Source organism: Sitodiplosis mosellana, unplaced genomic scaffold (genome assembly GCF_009176505.1).
Source record: "Sitodiplosis mosellana isolate CC-2019 unplaced genomic scaffold, AAFC_SMos_1.0 Smas_scaffold_3, whole genome shotgun sequence".
NCBI classification, from domain to species: domain Eukaryota; kingdom Metazoa; phylum Arthropoda; class Insecta; order Diptera; family Cecidomyiidae; genus Sitodiplosis; species Sitodiplosis mosellana.
In genome coordinates, this window is record NW_022595246.1 from 6,982,143 (window position 1) to 7,004,137 (window position 21,995).

The 21,995-nt window shown below is 37.4% G+C and overlaps 1 protein-coding gene across 8 annotated transcripts in view; it reads left to right on the top strand.

Annotated features, from left to right (window-relative positions):
* The window catches only part of LOC129566358 (teneurin-a), a 382,371-nt gene that overhangs the window by 328,377 nt on the left and 31,999 nt on the right, over positions 1-21,995 (top strand). For all 8 annotated transcript variants that reach the window (XM_055442213.1, XM_055442214.1, XM_055442217.1 and 5 more), the window contains one exon: positions 11,985-12,104. In XM_055442213.1, the coding sequence (XP_055298188.1) occupies positions 11,985-12,104 (120 nt within the window). The remainder of the gene's footprint in view (positions 1-11,984; positions 12,105-21,995) is intronic.

The window sequence follows — 21,995 nt, forward strand, 5'->3', positions numbered from 1 at the left end:
ATGCAGAAGAAATAATTCTGAATATATATTTTGATATTTTATTAAAATCCAATTTTGAATTCAACCAATAAATTGTATTGAAATAAAAAGCCACCGACCGCCCCAATCACAATTTTGGTGCATTGCTCAAGTGCATCGTAATGGGACAGCATACTCACGATGGAACTTGATGGAATAAACAGCGAGTGAACAAAAGAAGAAAGCAGTGCTTTCAAAGCACATCTATGACAACCGAATAAGCTTAAATAGTAAAATCAATTGCTCTGATTTCGGAGAGATATTATTTGTTCCGTTCATTACTTGGATGGAATGCTTCGCTTCTTATCTCATTGAAGTCTCCATTGTGAAGTGTATATCCATAACATAATCACAATTTCAAGAGATAAGGAATTGTGATGCCAACGAAAGAAAGGACAACAACAAGAGAAAAAAAAATCCAATTACAATGAATATGAACGACGTTTTGAGCATTGTTATCGTGTGGTATTGTTCTTTCGACATCATTTTTTCTTCTGCTAGCAAAACTAAATAAATATTAATATCCTTTCGATCCCAGTGAAGGGGCGGAGAATAACTTGGAAAACAAATCCATTTTTATTGCCAGCAATAGCGCAGTATTCGATTTAAGTTGACTATTTTCAATGCACCAAAAAGCAATACCAAATTATGTTGTATTTTTTGGGTGTGCGAGTGTGTATCAAAAAATGTTTCTGCTGGACGAAAAGACCGAAATAAAAAAAAACACAATGTCCGGAGTTGAACCATATTTTATGCTTTGTGTGAGTGGTTTTGTAGTCGAATTGTGTTCAATGCAATCGTAATCGCTTTCGATCATTCTTGCAGCTGCCTTGTCATAAAGTGAAAACGCAACCAACACACGATGCTGCACAACAACAACAGCAGCAGCAGCAAAAAAAAATCCCACATCATCGAAGCACAGAGAGAATGAGAGTGAGGCAGAACAAAGCGCACAGCAATATGTTGTGCTCAATCTAGGATTTTATGAGGCGTTCAAAAGAAATGTTTCGCCTTGTTGTCGGTTCGTAATTCAATTGTGTCCCCGTTTGTTTTCATCGTAATGCAGTTATGACAATCATATTGCTGTTACACACAACTGACTCGATTGTTCTTGTTTCTTTTTTTTCGCATTCTGTTTGGGAAATAATTGACGAAAACACAAGCAGCAACTAGCAATTATTATAGCGCATTATATTTCTCTTATTTTGACTGAAATTCATGTGCCATTTTGCGAACAATTTATACATTCACCCATGGCACAAGTGCAGCAAAACTGGCAACGACAACGCTTTATGGCTTGGATTTTCGTTGGCAGTGATAAAATTATGACCATTTGATAAGCATACATGATTTTTATATATGCTTTAATAATTGAGTAGACCGAAATGATGAGGAAAATATAACGAAATACATTCATTACATTTTCCATTATTTCATTTTATTACATTTGCTGTGTAATTAAAACAATATTTTGATAATGTCACGAAGGTTTTCAACGTGAAACATCTTGAAGGTTTTTCGGTGAAAGCATCGCCGTTGCCTCAGCTAATTTTATCAAACAAAAGACAATATAATTAACAATGTATGGAAACACACCTACGAAGTATATACATTGTAATGAATTAATGAGCAATAAGAGTGGAACAGAGACAAAGTTCATTTCTCCTTCGGAGTAACAACAGAATTACAGTCATTTTCTAAGATTCATCGAAGCACGCGATATTTCTTCTTCTCCATATTTTGCTGGCATTTACTCAAACAGTCAATCTAATTCTGTTCGATCGCAATGAAATTGTACTGCGTTATTTCTTCAAAACAAATTATTTGGAATAACAAGTTTAAAAATCATCGACTACAGCCACTGCGGAGGATGTCGATGATAACCTTCGAGAAACCTGACGTGTGGTAAAGGTTATTTTCGGGTCAGTTTTTACATCAACACAGAAAAAAATTATTGTTTTTCTGATAGACGTGTTACGATGTATCCAACAGAATGGATTAAAAGATTAAAATCGATCTCACGCTTGGGCAAAGCGATGATTTTCCACTTTGATTTCGGGCATCAGAGCTTAATTCTGCCCATCGAAATACATTTTGAGCTAGAAATGGAAGGAAAATATGTTTTGCTCGATAACTGTAAGGATCATATTAGATCACTCCCACTCGATTGATGAGTGAGACCTGATCAAAATGAGCAATCATCCAACGCAGTCTCATCAAGTGGGATCCATGGAAGTTTCGATAAGTTGTTACTTTGTAAAATTCGTTGAGCAAGCTTTGAAGCTCATTTAAAGTGGTTTCAATAATTCGAATAATGGCAATCAGCCGCTGGAAGTATATATACAGTGGGTAAATAAATTCGGCGTCTTCATAGAAAAATGCTGCAGTTTGGTTAATGTGCGATTGGCATGGAACAAAGTGGTGCAACGAACAAGTGGCAAAATGGCACACACACATAGTCTCGCCAACTCTAGTGAGCGTCTAGTCGAGTATAAACAGTGCCAAACCGAATCGATCCAAAGTAAAACAAACCACATAAACACAAACACACTTTACACCAAAATGACAATCAATTACTTACCATTTAGTTTTCATTCTGCTATCACTTGCGATTCGGCAAACAAAAATCAGCGAATCGAGCAAATTCCTCAGATAACAACTACGATCGACATGTGAATGTTCTGTGGTATTTCTCTTCCTTCTATTTCTTCAACATAAAATGCTTCTATCCGGTCGGAGAAGGGATAGTCCGTGAATTGGTATAGAGAAAGCATTTGAAAAAAAATGTGTGCTCCATTTGGGGAATAGTTGAGTTGAAAACCATTGAAACCGCAGAAGAATGCACAACCAAGAATGGCTGATGATGATGGTGGTGGTGGAGTGAGTGTGTGGAGAAAAGGGAATCGGTAAAATGGGTGAACGGAAAATATTTATTTATCTAGATTGTTGTTGATAGCATTTTATTGCATCGAATCACGCATCGATTCCGTGACATGACACGAAAACTTTAGATTAGACACTTGGATTGTGTAGCGAAAAACCAACCCGAATAACAACAACAACAACAACAACAATAGCACCAACAACACTGACGACCGACTGAAAATTGCGATTGTGGCGACGCCACCATAAACACCGCACCAATCGACTAGCTACATTGAATCGGTCGAATCATTCAAAATGCATTGTTTGTTTGTGTGTGCTAGCTGGAAACGTGCTGGAACATACAAACACATTCAGGCGTCGCCATTGGATTTCTTCGTAAAATGAATGCCCGTCGTCGTCGTTGTTGTTTGTTGTTTTTTCTCTCTCTCTCGATATTTGAAAGTAAATAATGTCGATAACGAATCCTTTTCCCACCATACACTCACCAATTCAATTCTTTATGGCTTTGTTTTTTTTGCACTAGTTCGTGCTATTCCAATGCGAATTTTCTTTCGCTTGATTTTTTTCTCTCTGTTGATTCCCACTTATTTGGGTTATACTATCGACCATTTGCTAGTGCCGTTTGTTGGTTTATCCAATCTCAATGGATTGTTTGTTGGGACCGAAAGGCTTAGAATGTTACCATTTTCGGTCATTCAAATCATGCAAAATGCATTCGATCCACTCTTACAATCATTTTCGTGATAAGCTTTTGTTCGAACATATTTTGAAATGGTTCGGTTTTGTCGTTGCTTTTTCTAAGTGTCGTTTTGCCTACAGTACATTGTTTGCCATTTTCAAAGGATTGCGGCAAATTTTGAGTTTCAAGCTTATTTTCACATCGACGAAAGAACGAACAACACTAAAAGTGATTAATATAGAAGGTGAAGTGTAACATGAAAAGCACTATGGCTCCAAGAATTCAACAGAGAAACTCTAATCGGCTCAAGCTGAAGACTTTAAAATAGAGCGTAAAATTGAACAATGTTCAACTATATAAAAGCCCCAATGAAATTGCATCTTACCGCCAATGAAGATTCATTGCGTTCGTTGCAAAATGCGCACACTTTAATCAACTTCTGCAACGAAACAAACTGATTAAAAACCTTTGAATTTCCAATTTTCTGCGAAATTTCGTTGCACGCATTTAACTTTAGAGAGCAAGAGACAGAACCTGTAGAACACCTTAAAGTTTTGCTAAAATGATAATTTCGCATGACACAGTTCAGCGCCTTGTTCACAGGCACACATACACAGAGCCACCATTCTCTGACGCGCTCGTTCTTCAATGCGATTGCTTCCTTTGCGTATGCATACACTCTTTTTAAATTCAATTACCCGTTATTTTTCCACGTCGAACGGCATAGCGAAACTGGCAAGTCATTTGTTATGAACGTGTATGTTGTTGTGAGTCCTCCTCCTTTCGCCCTTGGACCCGCGCTCGTTTTTATTATACATTCAAATTTATTTAAGAAAATTGAATAATAATGCGTACGGCAGCACACAATACACTCACTCGCTCCCTCTTCCTCTTCCTCTGTCTCGTTCCCGTTGTGTATGATGTGCATGCAAGTGAGTGAACGAAAGCGAACGATTCGAACGTGTGCAGCCAAGAAACTTCGAAAATGAAATATCACATTGGGGAATTATCATGCTTAAGTATTTGCCATCAAATTAAAGTTCCAATTACACTGTCTCGGCTCGTGCTTTGTGAGCCGCGATGCCAGAACATAAATTGTCTTCCATTCTATTCACAAGATGTGCTCGGCACTGTTATGTTTTGGTGCGTGCTACTCTCTATCTTTCACTCTCTCCCACTCATTCGCTCACACACCCAATTCAATTTCATCGCCACTCTACGCTCGTGTATTCACTTTTCAGCTTCGCTGCCATCAATTTATTTCACCAATTTGATAGCAAATTTGTGAGCATACAACAGACATCCTATTATGTATATGTGTGTTTTTTATTCTCATTCTGCGGATGATTTCAGATAGGAAGGGGTGCAAATTAACTAAAAAAAAATTCACATGCAATGAATTTTACAGTGACAAATTATGAAAAATTATCCATTCCGCACACAATGACACCCGGAATATTTAACATGGCAAATGATCATTGAATTCAATGTTGAACCAAAGTTCCGTCTCCCAGCGGACTCATAGTAAAGTTTTAATTGTCGCCCTGGTGTTTTGCCCTGCAAGCTATTTGTGTTTGTGGTTATGTCATTGCGAGTAGAGTGATTTCGTGAAACGCAATCAACTTCCGGAAACAATCAAACAATTTCGAACATCAGTCAAATGTCAATGGGTGCCAACGGCTTCACAAAATTAATTGAATTCAAAGGCATAACCAGATTCGGTTACATCGATTGAAAATCGATAAGGAAGAATCAACGCCACACATCCGAAAAAAAAACATCCACTCAATTTGTTGGCCATTCAATGGTCGGCAGAAGAAAAAAAACGACCAATTTGTCGGAATAACAATATGGTGCAGATTTATTGTATTGAGGCTCATTTACGCATTTCAATGTACACCCAATTAAAATAAATGTCGCATCTCGGACTACTGCACTACTCGGCATACTCAGTATAAATTGAATATCAGACCAAAATCGAATGTCGATCAAAACTGTAACAATTTATGGAGTCGCTTGTTTTTCCGATGGGAAGTTTGGAAAAAAAGCCAAAAAATTACAGTTGAGTCGCTTTTTTTCATCCAAACTTTGGCAGAAATATTTTCAATTTTAAGTGGATCAAGAGTAGGAGGAAGGGAAACAAGCCGAAAAAAAATCGATTCCACCCAAAATTTATATGTACATTTTGGAATTCCCACGTCAATAAATGCGTTTGCAATTCACGCACTCCAATTATATGGATTTAAAAATAAGCTCAACGAAAATAGCAACAACAATATACCATCGCCCAAATGAAATAACACGAAAACCAACCTTCAATAGAAACACTTTTTGATATTTTCCATTTTAAAATCCAAAATTAAATCGGAACGAAACGAGCAAAAAAAAATTGTTGCAAAAATAAATCCAACCCGGAAAAATGAACGCAATCGACACACACACAAATGAATTGAATGGAATGAACAAAAAAAAAATAATGTAAAACGTGGTTGAATTTTTGTTCGGCTGCTGTTATTGTTGTCAACGACAAACCACTTAAATGTCTTCTCGTTGTGACGCAGCAACCTGATTCGAAAGAAAAAACACAAACACTGAATTGAAAATTGTTGAGCGAATTTTGAGCGTGGAATAAAAAAAAATATCCAAATGGGTTTTCCGTCATTAAGTAATTACGTGAATTGAATCATTCGGAATCGTTCATTTAACAAGGCAAATGGCGTTGAATATAATTTGAATGGTTGGGAAAATGCAATCGTTGAAATTCATAAGCGGTTGCCATGATTTTCTTTTTCTTCGTCAAAATTGTGGAACAGAAGCCGACCGGCAAAAAAAATAATGCCATGACATACAAACATACACACACATGTAGAGTGAGCGAGAGCGTTTGGTATGAATTTTCTGAATTTATTTCCATTAATTAGACCGTTTTTAATGTACTCATGCATTGTGTGACATCGACGACGACGATGATTATGACGACGAATTGGCTCGGAAAGAATACATCTCATTGCGAGATGCTTTGAATTGGTGATTACCTCCCTCACCCAACAACCGACACAGGCGAAAAAATACCATACAAAATATCACTTATGAATTCCAATTGATTCGTTCGTTTTGGCTCGTGTGTGTGAGTGTGTGGAATTGCAGCGTCGATTTGAATGTAAAATAAAGCATAATTTTCTCTGGCTGTCGACAGAGGCTTTCCGAATCGAAAATCATCATTTCCATAAATGCTGCCGCACGCAAATTTATTTGTGGCCTCACAAAGGAACATTTTTTGCATATTTCAAAGGCATTCGTGCACTGAATCACTGTCATTTCTTTTTATGTCGAGTCAAAATGCCTTTTAAAAGGAACAATTTTCATACAAAAAATAAAATCATTCCGCTTCCATTTTCCACATCTCTCTCTTTCTCTCTTTTATTATTATTCAATTTATTCCCGCTTATTTCCACGTCTCTCAATTTTCAACCGAAGTTAAAAGGTCCAAGATAATACACATTCTAACTGCTATCATTCAAATCGTAATTGATGTTACGTGTTAAGTGGATTCTTTTTTTTCTGCATAAGCTCGACAAAAAAAAATCGATGTACAAAAGCGAAAATACGAAAACTTTTGTGAAGTCGTCAGCAGTTGTCCGAAATGCTCTTTGTCATCCAATTACAAGAACGAATGAAATCGAAGTGGTTGCCTCTTCAAAATGAAAGAAAAATTAAAACTCGGCAAATTGTCACAGCGAATCGTTTTCTTTACACGAAGTGAAGAAAAACAGTTGCAGGTGTTTCGATTACGGCGAAAATTCGATCAATGAAAAGAATTATAACCTTTTTTTTCGCTGCCAGAAAATAAAGAATTCCGGTCGCGTTACCGAGTCTAGGTGTTCAAATTCCAGTTTCAATTCCTTTTTGAATTTAGCCAAATATTTGCTTTCAACCAGCGTTTTCACAACCCGAAAGCGAATGAAAAGCGACGCACACACATTTTGAGTAGAAGCCGAAGAAGAAGAGAAACAATGGCAAATATTTACGCCCTTTGATCTAGTCACTTAAGCGTAGTTATGCCTCCGCTTTTGGTTCTAAGGCCGCGCTTCAGTGCTTTAAAAACCATGAAACATTTTCCAAAACATTAAAGTCATCTGGTTTTTGTTCGTGTACCGTCGTGGCCGTGTATTCGCAGAAGCGTGCTCGCAACACTGTAACATAACAAATAATGAGATGTTTTGTATCATCATCAAAAGCACGGCAATGAGGGAAAATTTGGCAAATGAAAAACACCAGAAAAATCCGGAACTCCAAAGCCGCTTGGATCGAACACACACACACAAGGTGAATTGTGTAAGCGTGCGAGAGCGGCCGCCTTCCCGACCCAATCAAAAAAAATTAGCTAAATCTCTTCCGCATTCATGATTTTTTGGAAACGGATTTGCGTTTGAGAGTTTATTCAAAGCAATTTGTTGTCTCTCTTTCTATCTCATTCTCTCGCGTACACTCGCACTTCTAACCCACCGCCACACGTTCACTGCCTGGCATTATAAAAATGTTTCTTCTGCTCGAACAAACGATTTGCGAGAGCACCTGGCATTAAATGCAAGAAAAGTTGGAAAAAGAGATTAAGCAATCTTTCGATCCGGAGTTCATGTGAGGATAAGCCAATAGGCACCGAGAAGATGCCTTTAGAATACCGAAACGAATAAATAAAAGCAAATGTACGGTTTTACAATTATGATGTCATCTGGAAAGTGAACCCACATCGGTACACAGTGAAAAAGGAAGAAAAATGAATTGGTCGAAGAAAGCAGTTCGAACAAATGTTCACAAGACACTTTTGTTTTCCCAAACAACTTCTGCCGTGGTATAAACGAAGATACTGACTAGATATCAGTCGAAGTCTCTCTTTTGAATTGGCCATCCCATTATCTAACACACAAAAAGATTCCAGACGCTCAAATATGCAATATTCCTTCATTCATTTGTTGTGTGTGCGTGTGCGAATATTCAAAGGGACAAATAATAATTTGAATACAAGCAGCAAATTTTGAATGCAGATGGAAATATGGCAAGCAAGCAAAAAAGCCGTGAATCAAAGGGAAAACTTTCAAGTGCACAATTTTCATAAAATACGATATGAACTTTTCGGTCTTTCGTCGGCGGCTAAAAGAAAATCCCAACAAAGAATGCATAAAGTAAAAGTTATTTTAGTTGAACTCTGTGAATCAGTTTTGTTGTTTGACTTTTCACTCTTTTGATGAAATTCGATTATTGCCTGTGTGCAATTTCGACCGAAGAACAATATCACATCGATACAATGCTTGAAATTACTCAGAGAATTTACAACGAAATCCATTTTGTTTAAAGAAATATCTCGTTTTTTTCGCTGTTGTTTTCGATCACAGGCAGAGAGAGAGAGACAGTGGTGATTGCGAATAATTATGATAAAGCCATAAATCGAAATGGATGTCCTTTCAGAAGCAATGAACCAATTTTGTAATTGGTGTGCAAATTAAAAATGTCTGTTGATAAATTAGTCGAATGCGAAATGTATACAGTATACGCTCTGTTACAATAATGATGTACGGTGTATGGGAATCAATTTTAATCGCATTATGCAATTTAATGAGTAAAATCTGCTCCATGCACATGCACACCGTGTATATAAAATATTTTTGTTCCAATATATTTCGCGAAATATCACCGGTTCGGTGTTTGATGTATCAAAGATTAAAAACTGTTTAATTTTCCCAGTGTTTTTTGTTCGAAACAAGGGACATGCTTATAGTAAAAATGGGCAAAAAGGGAATTTTATTGCATTAATAGATAACATTGAACGAAACAAAAAAAAACATACCCGTACATACAATTTACTTATCGAGTCACCATTTTGGTTTTTTTTAAATATTTTATTTTTTTTTGCGACAAAAAAAAACCAACAAAAAATTAACAATATCATTGAAAATCATCGTAAATCGAATGAACATTTTATGAATGCGTTTGACTGCGTTTTTGTCTCACCATTGAATTAAAGTAATTAAAATGCCCGATGGCAAAATACAAATATATTCACAGAGAAGAAAAAAATATTGTAAAATGAGTGCGACCGCTAATGTCGAATGCTAAACATTTTTGTCGAATGCGCATAAAATTTTCATTCGATTTTCGGAATTGATTGCATGCCGTAATGTCATCTCTCTTTCTCACATACTCACATACGCACATACGAGAATACAAATCGCAATGTGAATAGCTCCGTTTTGATGACGAATAGACCAAACAAAAGAAAATCACGTACATTTTTGTTTTCATCTACCATTTTTGTTTGCACACTCTCGTCAATAAACCGAATGAAGCCAACAGAAATGGAAAAACAGCAAAAATTTAATGCTTGTGTAATTTGTTAATATGCTTCGATTTTTATTTACTTTTTGCCTTTCCAATGTGCAATTTGACACATCACTCTTTTGATGGCATTTCGCACTAAAAAAAGTTAACACAGTTTATTGATGTCCATATTTTTGAGCTTCTTCATCCGATTTGTAACATCAAACGAATAAATTTCATTCAATTAGCAAACGTTTTGATGCGATAATGCGAGTAATTGTGAGGGAAAAATGTTTCAGATAAAAATAACGTTTTATTCCATTTCCATTTCCTTTGCAACAAGTTCAATGGTACTTTTCGAGGAATGATGGGGAAAAAAGTAGAGGGGAAAATAATGACAAATTGATATTTCTATAAAAATTCCACTTTCAAATAGATTTTTTTCATGGCACCATTTACACGGTTCATTTATTCATTTTCACAACCTTTGACTGAGTCGCGCACGACAGAGACGTCACATTTCAATTTCAGTCTTCGACGATATCAGTATTTTTCGCTGGATGAAACAAAACAACTGCCAAAGATGCACTGTGATAGATCATTAAACGCTTGAATTGAGTTCATTGAAATGCTGTTCGATGCAACGACCCGTAATGGGATTATGAATGGCACATTCATCAATCAACACTCGTTTGAAATCGCAATCATTATTTATCTAAGCAAGATAATTCGCTCACTCCTCGAGATATGCGCACAGATCCATTTGCATTAAATTCATTTCTGTTGACTTTGTTCGCGCGTGCACGCCGCGGGGAGTTAAAATGTGTGCAACAAAGCAACCCCATAGTATCGATTTTTAATGAATAAAAAGCAAAACAAAAAATTGAGTGACAAATTTTTTACTGCATTTGATTGATTGAACTTACCCCAATTGTTTTTTTTTATCCCACTTGTATACTAATTTTAGACGTGGTATTTTGAACAAATCTATAGGTGAGATTGAGAGTAGTGTATGTTTCACTGACTTTGTTATGAAAGAGAAGAGTAAGTTTCTTTCGACTCAAAAATGGTTAAAGGCGAGTATGTTCATTTTTGGCGGGTCCTCGCGGTTTTCCACGGTTTCCGCGGAACTGATAAGAGATAACAACTTGGTGTCTTTGGAAAAGTTATAGCACTCGAGGTCTTCTATAACATTGCTGAAGTCAGTTATCTCTTATCTCTTATCAGTTCCGCGAAAAGTGCGAAAAATGATAAGAAAAAAAAAGTTCTATATAAAATTTGCTTTTCTATCTGCGCGATTTGCGCGCAACTGATAAGAGATAAGAGATAGATGTCTTCAGCAATGTTATAGAAGATCTCGAGTACTACAACTTTGCCGAAGACACCTTGTTGTTATCTCCTATCAGTTACGCGAAAACCGTGAAGACCGCAGAGGCTAGACGGTACTACAACATACTCTACTTTAACGCCAACAGAATCATCAGAAAACATACTCGCCTTTTCAAAAATATAAATCGAAGAAAAAACATAAAAAAACTCTCAATCTCACGCATAGAAATGCAAACTGTAAATTACATTATTTTTGAGCAAAAAACCAAATTCCGAGGCCGTTGTCATAGAGAACATTCATTTTCTTACACACATTTTATTTTCGTTTTCTTTTTTCCGATACCAAATTGTATACAATCTTATATGTTTCAATTCTATTCGTGATTCATTCAAACTGTTTTTTATTACTTGTATGATATCCGACAATTTATGCTCATATTTTATACATATAAATAATATTTGTTAGTTGAATTTAGATTGGTAACCGCATACATATCTCGATTTTATTATATAAATACCTTTGATTGAATTGAATTAGTTGCTTGATCGTTACACTATTTTTTGTTTCATACAAAAAAAAAACCAAACAAAATATGTACTAAAAAAATCTAATTCACTAAACACACATTTTGTTGTTTCGATTTAATTTGATTTGAATATGACTGACGTGCGATTATTTTGCAAATCGTTTTTTTTTCTTCTTTTTTTGTCGCCCCGTTTTCTTTCGTTGATGATTTTCGTCGTGTGCGCCATGTAGCCGTGTGTCGGTGATGCGAGGTCAAGTGATTACACCGCAAGGACTGGGAATTGTTGGCATTCGAGTGTCGGTTGATCGAGACTCACGCTTTGGTTTCACTCTGACGCGACAAGGTGGATGGTAAGTACAATTTAATTTACATTTTTTTTTTTTCATCGCCCAAACAAATGTTTTCGTTTAAGTGTGTAGCACCTTGAAATTTACGATAAAAATAATACCACTTTATTTCATCAAATCGTCTAAAATGTTCAAAAACGAACACAACAGCGAACAAACAAAAATTTACAACATATTTTGCAATAAAATTTAAGCTCTACCAAAATCGATTCAGTACAAATTTTTTCAAAATAACATGCATTGCACTTTTCGACCGAAAACTTGGAATGAACAAGTGCAGAAAAAAAAAATTAAAAAGTAGAACAACGATGAAGACGAGCAAAGAGAAACAAGAAAAAAAAATTCACAAACAAAATTACATCAAAGAAACTTAAACGGTAAAACTTTGTCAATAATTTAAATTTTCCCAATCTGGAAAAGGAAAGAAGCGTCGACGGCATGGCGCGCACACCGCGCACGTCTCAACTAGAAAGTGGAAAACTTTGGCAATATCTAAGTAAGGGAATATTAACAGTGGCTTTAGACATACACGCGCACATAGTAGCCGTGTTGGGTGTGCCAACTTTTGATAACGTGTAGAATGTGGGTGCCGCACACACATACATTTTTGACTCACCGAAAATGCCGGCGATGAAGAAGATCCAACAGACTAGATAAATTAAACGATCACTCAAGCATATTAATACATAAATACAACATTAAATATAAATTATAGAACTGTAAAGCAGCCATCTTGAGTCAGAAGGAAAAACATGGTGGAGAAAAAAAATAAGGGAAGGTGGAAAAATTTCGATGAATATCAACCGTGAAGAGATTTGAATGAGTGAGTGATGCAACATAGAGATGACAAATATTTATTTAGCAAGACCATTTCAAAAGACGACACACCACATTGCCTAAATCCAGCACTTAAACTCGGTGTGCCAAATAATACGGAGAAATGCAAATTTCACGGGCATGACGAACCACCAGCGACGACTCAAAATCAATCTTGCCTTTCGACAAATCATCGCGATGAAATCACGTTGATTCACCATTTGCCTATGGTTTTGATTGCGCGACTCCATATTTTGCTGGTATACACAAAAGTTTTCGGCAAAGTTATTAAATCTGTGCACGAAAGCGAATGAAAGAGATTTTCGGTCGGTTTTTGGTGTATTTCAACAAAGCGCTGGCCGGGCGCATTTGTTCCGGGTCTCGATAAAGCCTCTGTAAATAACTGACAGTGGAATTATTTCGAAAAAAATCTCCACCAAGATGCGTGTATGTGTGCAAGAGGGAAAGAGAGAGAGCATGGACCACATTGCCACTTACCAACGAGCAAAACTAATTTAAATGTTCATTTTCGGTTTTTGTTCGGTGTTTGCTTTTGGCACAGGTTTTTGTGCACAGAAACCAAAACCGGAATCATCAAAAGATTGTGGTTTTTCGCCTCCGTCATTTTCTTCCTATGTCAACTTTACAAATCCAAATTGAATGTTCTTTGGGCTCATTTCAGAGCGCACCAACACACACATACACACACACCGAGATGACATAATGCGGTGTGCTTGCTCGCTCTTTCGCTCTCTTGCTTTTCTCAGAGTTTCAGAGTTTTTGTTGTTTATAGCTTAACAACAAAAACTTGCAGTTCAGTTTTAATTCTAGATACTGGCATAAAAGTTTTAGGCCTCAACACAAGCCTTCCCCGTATACAATGACGTAAAAAGTTGTTGTTTATTTGAATGAGAGAAGAAAAGACAAAACCAAAAGTATGGGGCACTTTAAATGTCGCACATGCCAATGAAATGGAACGGGATTCAATGGCAGCATCAACAACAACAAACGAGCATTTCCGGTTGTGTATTCGTTTTCGCAACAATAGACACACTGTAATTAATACTACGGAAAAGTGAAACAAAACATTTATTCATAATATTATTTTGTCTCCGCAAGGTGCTCCGCCGCTTCTGTCCACAAAATTGCATGCAATCTGTTTACTCTCGTGCAAGTCCAACAATATAACTATCGCCTGGCTAGAGAAAATCATCAAAGCGACTAAAGCATATTAAAAGTTCATTTCTATATTTGAGCACTCTTTTTATTTTCCTAGTGTTTTTGCCGGCAATGCGATTTTTTTCTTCTTACTTCTCATCCATTTGCTATGAAAATGGCTGTATTATACGCATATATATCCCCCTTTTTCACCTTCCATCTACATTCGGATCGCTTCGTTCCGGATTAATTCCTTCCTAGAACTGTGTCTCTATTCGTCGCCATCAATGCAAACACGTATTGCGTAACAACAACACGCCAAATGGAACAACGCTGAATCCCATCTTGTTCGCATCGCAACCGGAAATTTTCATTTGCGACTACAAACGATAGATACACACGGAAAGCCAATAGAGACACGGAATGTGCTCCGTTCCATGTGGCAATGATGAAAGTTTTCTCTCTCACAAACAAAACTTTTGGAAAACATGTACCGTAACTTGGATTCGCGTTGCGCTTTGTTTGCAAACAAACGCGGAACGAGAGAGAAAGAGAGAGAGAGAGAGAGAGAGAGAGAATGGCTGTTTTTTTCGGTGAATATATATATATATATATTTCTGGTTGTGAGTGTTGTGTTTGTCTATAGATAGAAGAAGAAAAAAAATAATATTAAGAAGCGACTCCTTCAATAATACGCTTTGTTTTTGTCTACCCTTTGCTATTTGCTGTGCTGTTCATATAATAGCAGTGAGATGGAACAAAAATAATTGGAAGACACCACCAACAAAAGTAAATACAAAGCCAAACAATTTTTGAATAAACAAATGCGAACGAGATGGAAGAGCGAGCCGAAAGAATAAAGACCAACTTTTTGATAAACTTTTGTCTCAATTGAATACTCTTAGCGATATTGAAGCACACCTTTGAAAAAATGTATATGTATACGGCAATGGATAAAGTCCTCGAAACGATTTTTCGAGCCTTTGGCCTCCCAAATGAAAACACCTCAAAGTGGAATTGTTCGGATTTCGAATTCATTTTCTACTATATTATGAATCATACCTTTGTATGTGTGCTTGGGTTCTAATCGAAACAAGAAGAAATTAATTTCGTTCGTACGGAGACAAAAAAAAGTCGATACTTTTGCTATTATTTCTTCTTCGTGTTATTGTTTACTTTCATTGAACGCTCCACTTATCAATGACTGCCATCGGAGATGATAAAACCATTTTCATATTCCTCTCTTTTCCGTACCGTCTCTCCGCTTGTCGTCGACATTACTCTGAGATTTTTACTTAAATATCAATTTCTTTTCACGTACAATGATGCACACAAGCACGCCAGCACAACACACACACACACACACACGGTGACCAGATTAATCTCCTTGAAGCAATCCATTTTCTTACGGTGTGATGGTTTTCTGTGCTGAATCGTTTACATGGTCCGTTGTTCATCCATTTGACTATTGTTGATGTGACCAGTAAAAAATGTGTAATGTAGCGACGAATTTCATATGCAACCAAGAGCAAGTGAGTGTCATGGAATGGAATGAGGAATTATGTGCATGGCCACACCGGTACCGCAGGCCACATATTACATTTTTATTTGAAAGCACACACAACCACATAAAATGTGTGCGACCATTACCCGGAAATAATAAACGAGATAGAGATGAACTCAGGCAAACGACGACTGTCGTCACGATGAGAAATAAATATTCTTCATGTACATGAAAAATACACACAAAGACGAAAAAGAAGCAGAATAACCAGAAGAAAAACCATATCGAATAGCGTAAGCGAGGAGCAATGAACAAATGAATAGGAAATGAAAATGGTGGAAAGTTCTGGGGCCGAGAAAGTGTATTGAGATGTAGAAGACCAGCGGCAAGTTTGGCGAGAGAGAAGAAAAAAGAAAAAAGAAACGATGAGAAAAGGTACGGTTTCTGAGAAAGTGGAAATAAAAATAGACAAAAAATGGAAGACGAAGAGCCAGAAGAAGAAGAAGTTGCAAAAAAGGAGGACTATATAAATGAGAAAAAGGGGCAGAAAAAATTGATAGTTTCAAATAACGATGTAAACAGTTCCGACAAACAGAGCCGAGGCACGAGTAGAAGGGGAATCAAAATGTAATTTGTTTAATGGAAAGTACACAAAGTTTAAAATATAGATCGTTAGAGTATCGCTAATGCATTGCACATAACAACAAAGCCCCATACCCGAACCATTTTTACACTATGTAGCTCGACTCAACGAACAAACACAAACAACAACAGCAGCGCCAGCACATTCACTTGTAATCCTTATGGTTTGCTGTGGTCCGGTATTGTTGTTGCGGCCCTCGTTGAATAGCAATTTTCTAGTTGTAGTCCGATGAGCGTTGTGGCGTTGGTCGGTTCGTATTCGGTTCGGATGGTGATATTGCGACGATGGGATTTCCGTAAAATAAATTCCGCTTCAGTTTTTGATGCAAGCAAACAGTACAAAAGATATGGTGTTGCTGTTTCTCAGTGCCTTGAACATCTTTGGCCATGTTGCCAGTAAGTACTGTACAATTTACAATTTAGAAGGGGAGAGAGTGAGATATTCTCAACAACTGTACCACGACGAGATGGTTCGAAGCACGAAAGCACCATGAAAATCGAATAAAATGTGACACAAAACGATTTTAGTGAACGGTTGATAAAAAATGAAGAGTAAGAGAGATAGTGAGCGAGAGATATAGTGTAAGCGCACTTGAACTGCATCAAGTGAAATTAATGGATGAGTAGTGGAGACCAAGTTCCGTACCATATTTCGGTATTCGCAAAATAATATCGCCAAGATCTATTTGCGATGTATTTCGAGCGCTTAATTCTGTTTCGGAACCCACACATCGACTCAAGCCCAAGCCCAAGCACATAGTGAGCGCATCAACGGGAGAGAGAGAAAGAGAAAATGTCTAAAACATTTTGCCCTGATATCCAAATTGATGCATTTGCCTGGAAAAACATAACCCAAAATTATTGCATTAGATAGACAACCAATCTACCGCACCATCTCATCGTTGCCATATCTCTCTGTTGTTCTTGATGCTGTTGCTGGTGGTGTGTGTTTGCTGTGTTACCGAAAGGTTGTCGTCGGGTTGTCCATTGTCAAACAAAAGAAAAACTTATCGTAAATCTCAAGTGATTCAATATGAAGACTTAGTCTGTGCACCGTGCTCTCTCTCTCTTTCTCTCTCTTTCTCTCTCTGTCTATCGAAGCATCATCAACACGATGAGGGCAAACTGGCGAAAGTGGTCGAAGTTCATATGTAATATCACTTTTCTATAAATTGTGTGCGCAAAACATTCAAGCAATGTAATTGAGTTCGATCCCAAGACCGTCTTCAACATGCAAACGCTTTATCGAGTGAAATGTGCTTTTCTTTTGTTTTTCTTGCGCTTGCCTCTCTCTCTCTCTTTTTCTCTGTCTCTACCTCTCATTGTTGTTATTCAAGATGCGCCACTTCACTTTATTAATGTGCTACTTTCACTATACCACTTGGATCACACTCGTTTTGTGTGCTCTGCCCATCTCGGCACATTGGATTGGTGCGTGAATTGTACTGTAATTGGATTTGTGTTTGGTAAAAAACAAAATCCTGAGATCCAATAATACACGAACGCGTTCCATATGGAAATTTTCAGTGATGTATTTTCTCGTTCTCGTTCTCGCTCTCCCTCTCTCTTTCGCTACGTTTTGCATTTCATAGGCAAATGCTACGATGTTATATGCTCAAGTTCATTATGGTTGTGGTGCGCTGTTGGAAAGTTCATCCAATTCTCAGGCAGCTCAGGCACTCCCGTTTCACGTTCTCGTTTCGTTCCATCGGCTGACATGCACACATGTGTGCACATAGACCGAACATACAGCTAGATCCAGAGCCAGAGCACAAGAGGAAACTTACCGAAAACTATTGACATTAAGTTTTCATTGCTTTGTTATTGTTATCCTTCTTCGATTCGACTGAATCGGTCGGTATGAATGCTGCTTCACAATGCAGTGAATACTACGTTTTCCGCTTTGAAATATGCTTGGGCAAAAGGAATTCAGACAGACATATACAGACACACCATCTAGGAAACGAACGAAGAGTTTATCCATTAACATGCACTTGTCGAGGCTAGATGTGTGTGTTGTGCATTTTTTTCAGGCTCTATGTTTCTCTGCACTTAGTTCTAGTGTCTTGCATGCCATGAATATAAAGAGGATGAGAAAGGTAGAGAGAGCGGGCCGAATTGCAGCTTCAGTAAATTTAATATATTTATTATCATCGCCATTAGGTGTGTATTGTCTGCGTGCGTTTGTGCGGAGTTGAAAATGGTACCGTGCATGAAAATGCATTTGCGTCATTGTTATTTGTGCATGTACCAAACCGACTGACTAAGTGAATGAGCGAGCGAGTCAGTGTCGACAGTGTTGTGTGTGTGTATGCTCCGAGTTGTTTTTCTACCACGATTGATGCCACTCTTTGCATTCCGCAATTGCGATGAAAATGCGGAGATGGTGATGGTGATGGTAAGCAGAACGTGAGAAGAGATAGAATTTCAATAAAATTTGTATGCGTTATTTATCGTCGGTTAATTAAATTGTCTACGCTTGGATTTAATTTTGTTGTGAGATGATACCCACCCAGACAAATCACACACACACACGCACACACTCACATACACAACAAAACGGACGATAAATTTTCCAATTCAGATGTTGTCCGTGTGTAGACGTATTTATTTTCAATTATATCTCGGATGGCCATCAGAAATCTTCAGCCACAAAATCGAAATATTTTTTTGAACCCATGGAAGATCATCCAGTATCGTCGAGGATTGTATTTGGTTTGAAACTTCAATTAATTCATGAAATCGTATTAAGATTTAGATTTTTCATTCCAAACAATTTTCAAAAACACATTTCATGCTAAGGCTTTCGATGCACTAATTATGATTGCAAAATCTTAAATTGGTGCCATATCAAGAAAACACTTGAAAATTTCCAATTTGTTTCGTTAATTGGCATTGCTTACGAAAATATACGCGCGCCGCATTTATCTATAATCACCTCCCAAAATGTCTATATGAATTTCAGCTTCAGCAGCTTTAATCACTTCACCGTCAAGTGTATATAAATCCTGAAATAGACTTGAAGCCATTTTAATTGGATTCTAATAAGACGAGCCAAGATTTTTCGACAACAATAGCGAATTCATTATGATGAAGCGAATGCCGTGGGTGCGAGACGCGAGCGTTCGGCCACCCTCCCGCCCGCTAATCCTTCTCTGAACAACAATCAAAATTTCTCGCTCATCTTCGAAAGACGTAATTGAATATTTTACGCGTTCATTTCGTTATTATTGAAACAATGAAATTGGTGAGATGAAATCCTATATTCGCCGTTCGCTTTGTTCGGTTTTCATTAGTACACGCGATTTTTTCCCTCTCGCGCTCTACTCTAAAATACAATTGACGCTAATGATGTTTGCCAGCCGGTGAATAGTAGTTTTGCTGTTGTTCGGTACCTGTTGGGCATAAAAAGGGTTGAAATAATTGATGCATCCGTGCTTAACTTTTCCAACTTCGTCGGATGAGCATTTGCTTGGAAGGAAAATTGATCAAATGCAAGCATTTGGTGTTTCTATCTGAAAATTTTGATCGATTTGTTTTCCATTCGCATTCGACAAGAGTCTTGTTACAAAGACTAACTTGGCTTAACCTCCAGACATCGACTGATACTTTGGAAATGAATTCACAGTGGATTTGATATCAAAAATTAATGACGAAAGAGCAAAACACTCTTATCGGTCGCTTCAAACTCAAACAGTTTCTGCTCATTAGTTGGTTCATTCAATTTGCGGTTGTTCGCCGGTTTGGAGTTTTTCGCATGCAAAACAAGACAACACAAATTGTTGTCTTTGAAAACATAATTATTCGTCATTGTCAACGATTGCTTTGGCACTGTCTCGCCTTCTAATTTGACGACCACCACCGGTTGACAGAGTATTCGGTTCACGAATGCAAAAATTACGCTTAATTTGAAATGGAATCAGAAAAAAAAATTTCATTTCAACTGGATATCACGTGAAGAAACTGCTAAAGTTTTTTGCGCGCAAGTTGAACACAGTACAAATGAAGTAATAAAAATGAAGCGACAATGAATGGGTTGTCGCAAGCATCGCTTTTTAACTACATTTGTCTGCATTTGCACGCTCTTTTTTCTCGCTGTCACCGCTCAATTTCTTGTCATTCACGTGCACCGAAAAAAAAAGCAAGCGCTTAAATGCACAACAATAACATTCACGCAAATTAGATTTGCAAACCGTCGCAAAAATGTTATGCTTCGACACTCATTTGTCGACTTCGTACGGTCGCAAGAACAAGCAAAATAGGTAGACCAAAACGAGAGAAGAGCGAACGAGAGAGATAGCGACGCTGGTGTGCTCCGAATGTGTGTTGTTGGTACCGGGCGAGAAAAGCCTAATGGGAAAACTCATTCTTATGGCTGTCTGCAGGAGCCGAATCTTAATTACACAATTATAATTTAAGCCCGAATAAATTCCCATTCTTGAAATGTTTATTTTGCTTGGCGCTTGGTTGAGGCGAAGACGCGCGCGGTGCCGATGTTTACACCGAATTTGTTTGTATTTAGTTTACCTAATGGCTTTTCTTTAGATTGTTTAGTTGTGCTGCGTTCGATGGGATGCTGCTTTGCACTCCATTTTGTGTATTGCTTTTCCACAGCGATGTGTGTGTGTGTGCGCGTGAGAGAGAGTGCAAAGAGAAGAGCGAGCCAAGATTCATTACTTCGAATGAAGCAGATTACACAAACACTTTGGAAATTTGTTAGTCAAAAGTTCATAGTTCGCTGTAAATGACATAGAACAAATGCTTATCTCTTCATAGCAGACAGAAAATAGGCACAATATTGCCTTGTGATTTTCATGTGTGTGTGTGTGTGTGTGTCAGTGTATGCACTACCGAAATGCGGACTTATCCGATGAATCTTCGAAATTTAAACACATTTATTTAAAATATTGCCACAACAATAGCTGCAGAAGTTTCGGTCGAAGATGAAAAAAGAAAGAGAGAGCGAGTGAGTGAAAGAAAAATGGCCCAGGAATTTATGTATGTTTTCCGCAAATTCATTATTCGCAGCACTGATTTTGCAAAGATAAATCCTAATTGTCATTAAAAATTGAATGGGAGGCGGAAACGAGTTTTAGTACCAGTTTGATTACTTAAATTGATGTACTAGAGAGTGTTCAGATCTGAATGGTCTATAATTGGTAAAACAAAACCGAGGCGATTGTAGTAGCGTCAAATATTGAGTATTCTCGCTTGGGATGGGACGAATGAACATCGAATGAACCACAAGCTAAAAATGGATTTTTTTTCACCATTTTTGTTGCTATTTTGGCAACCAATTTAAATTCAATTGTTCCGAAATGGTTTTACATGCATTTTTTAGAATTCGATCGAAAAAAAAAACACTCTTTGACTCCCTACCCCAATAGCATCGGTTAGCTTGTAAATGCTCGAAGCAATTTTTTCTAATTCAATTTACATCCAAACTGCAACGTTCGACCAAATCGAAACAAAACACACAGGCTGACATGAACATGAAAGGAGCTTCTGTTTTGGGGCCTGCCCGCAGAAAATTTGTGGAATGAAAACTTGAATGGAGATTCTAAGGAGCAATAGGAACGATTCATTTAGTCTGCATCGATTATGGCTTCATTTTGGCTTTTTTTTCCCTTTCTATTGAATTATTCGTTGGTGTGGTAAGTGAAAAAGCTTTGGCGTTCCGGCAATTTCGGTATCGAATGTTCATTTAAAGCCATTAAACTAATTGGCTTAATTCACGAAATTGTTGAATATGTGTGGCGAAAAGGCGTTCCTCT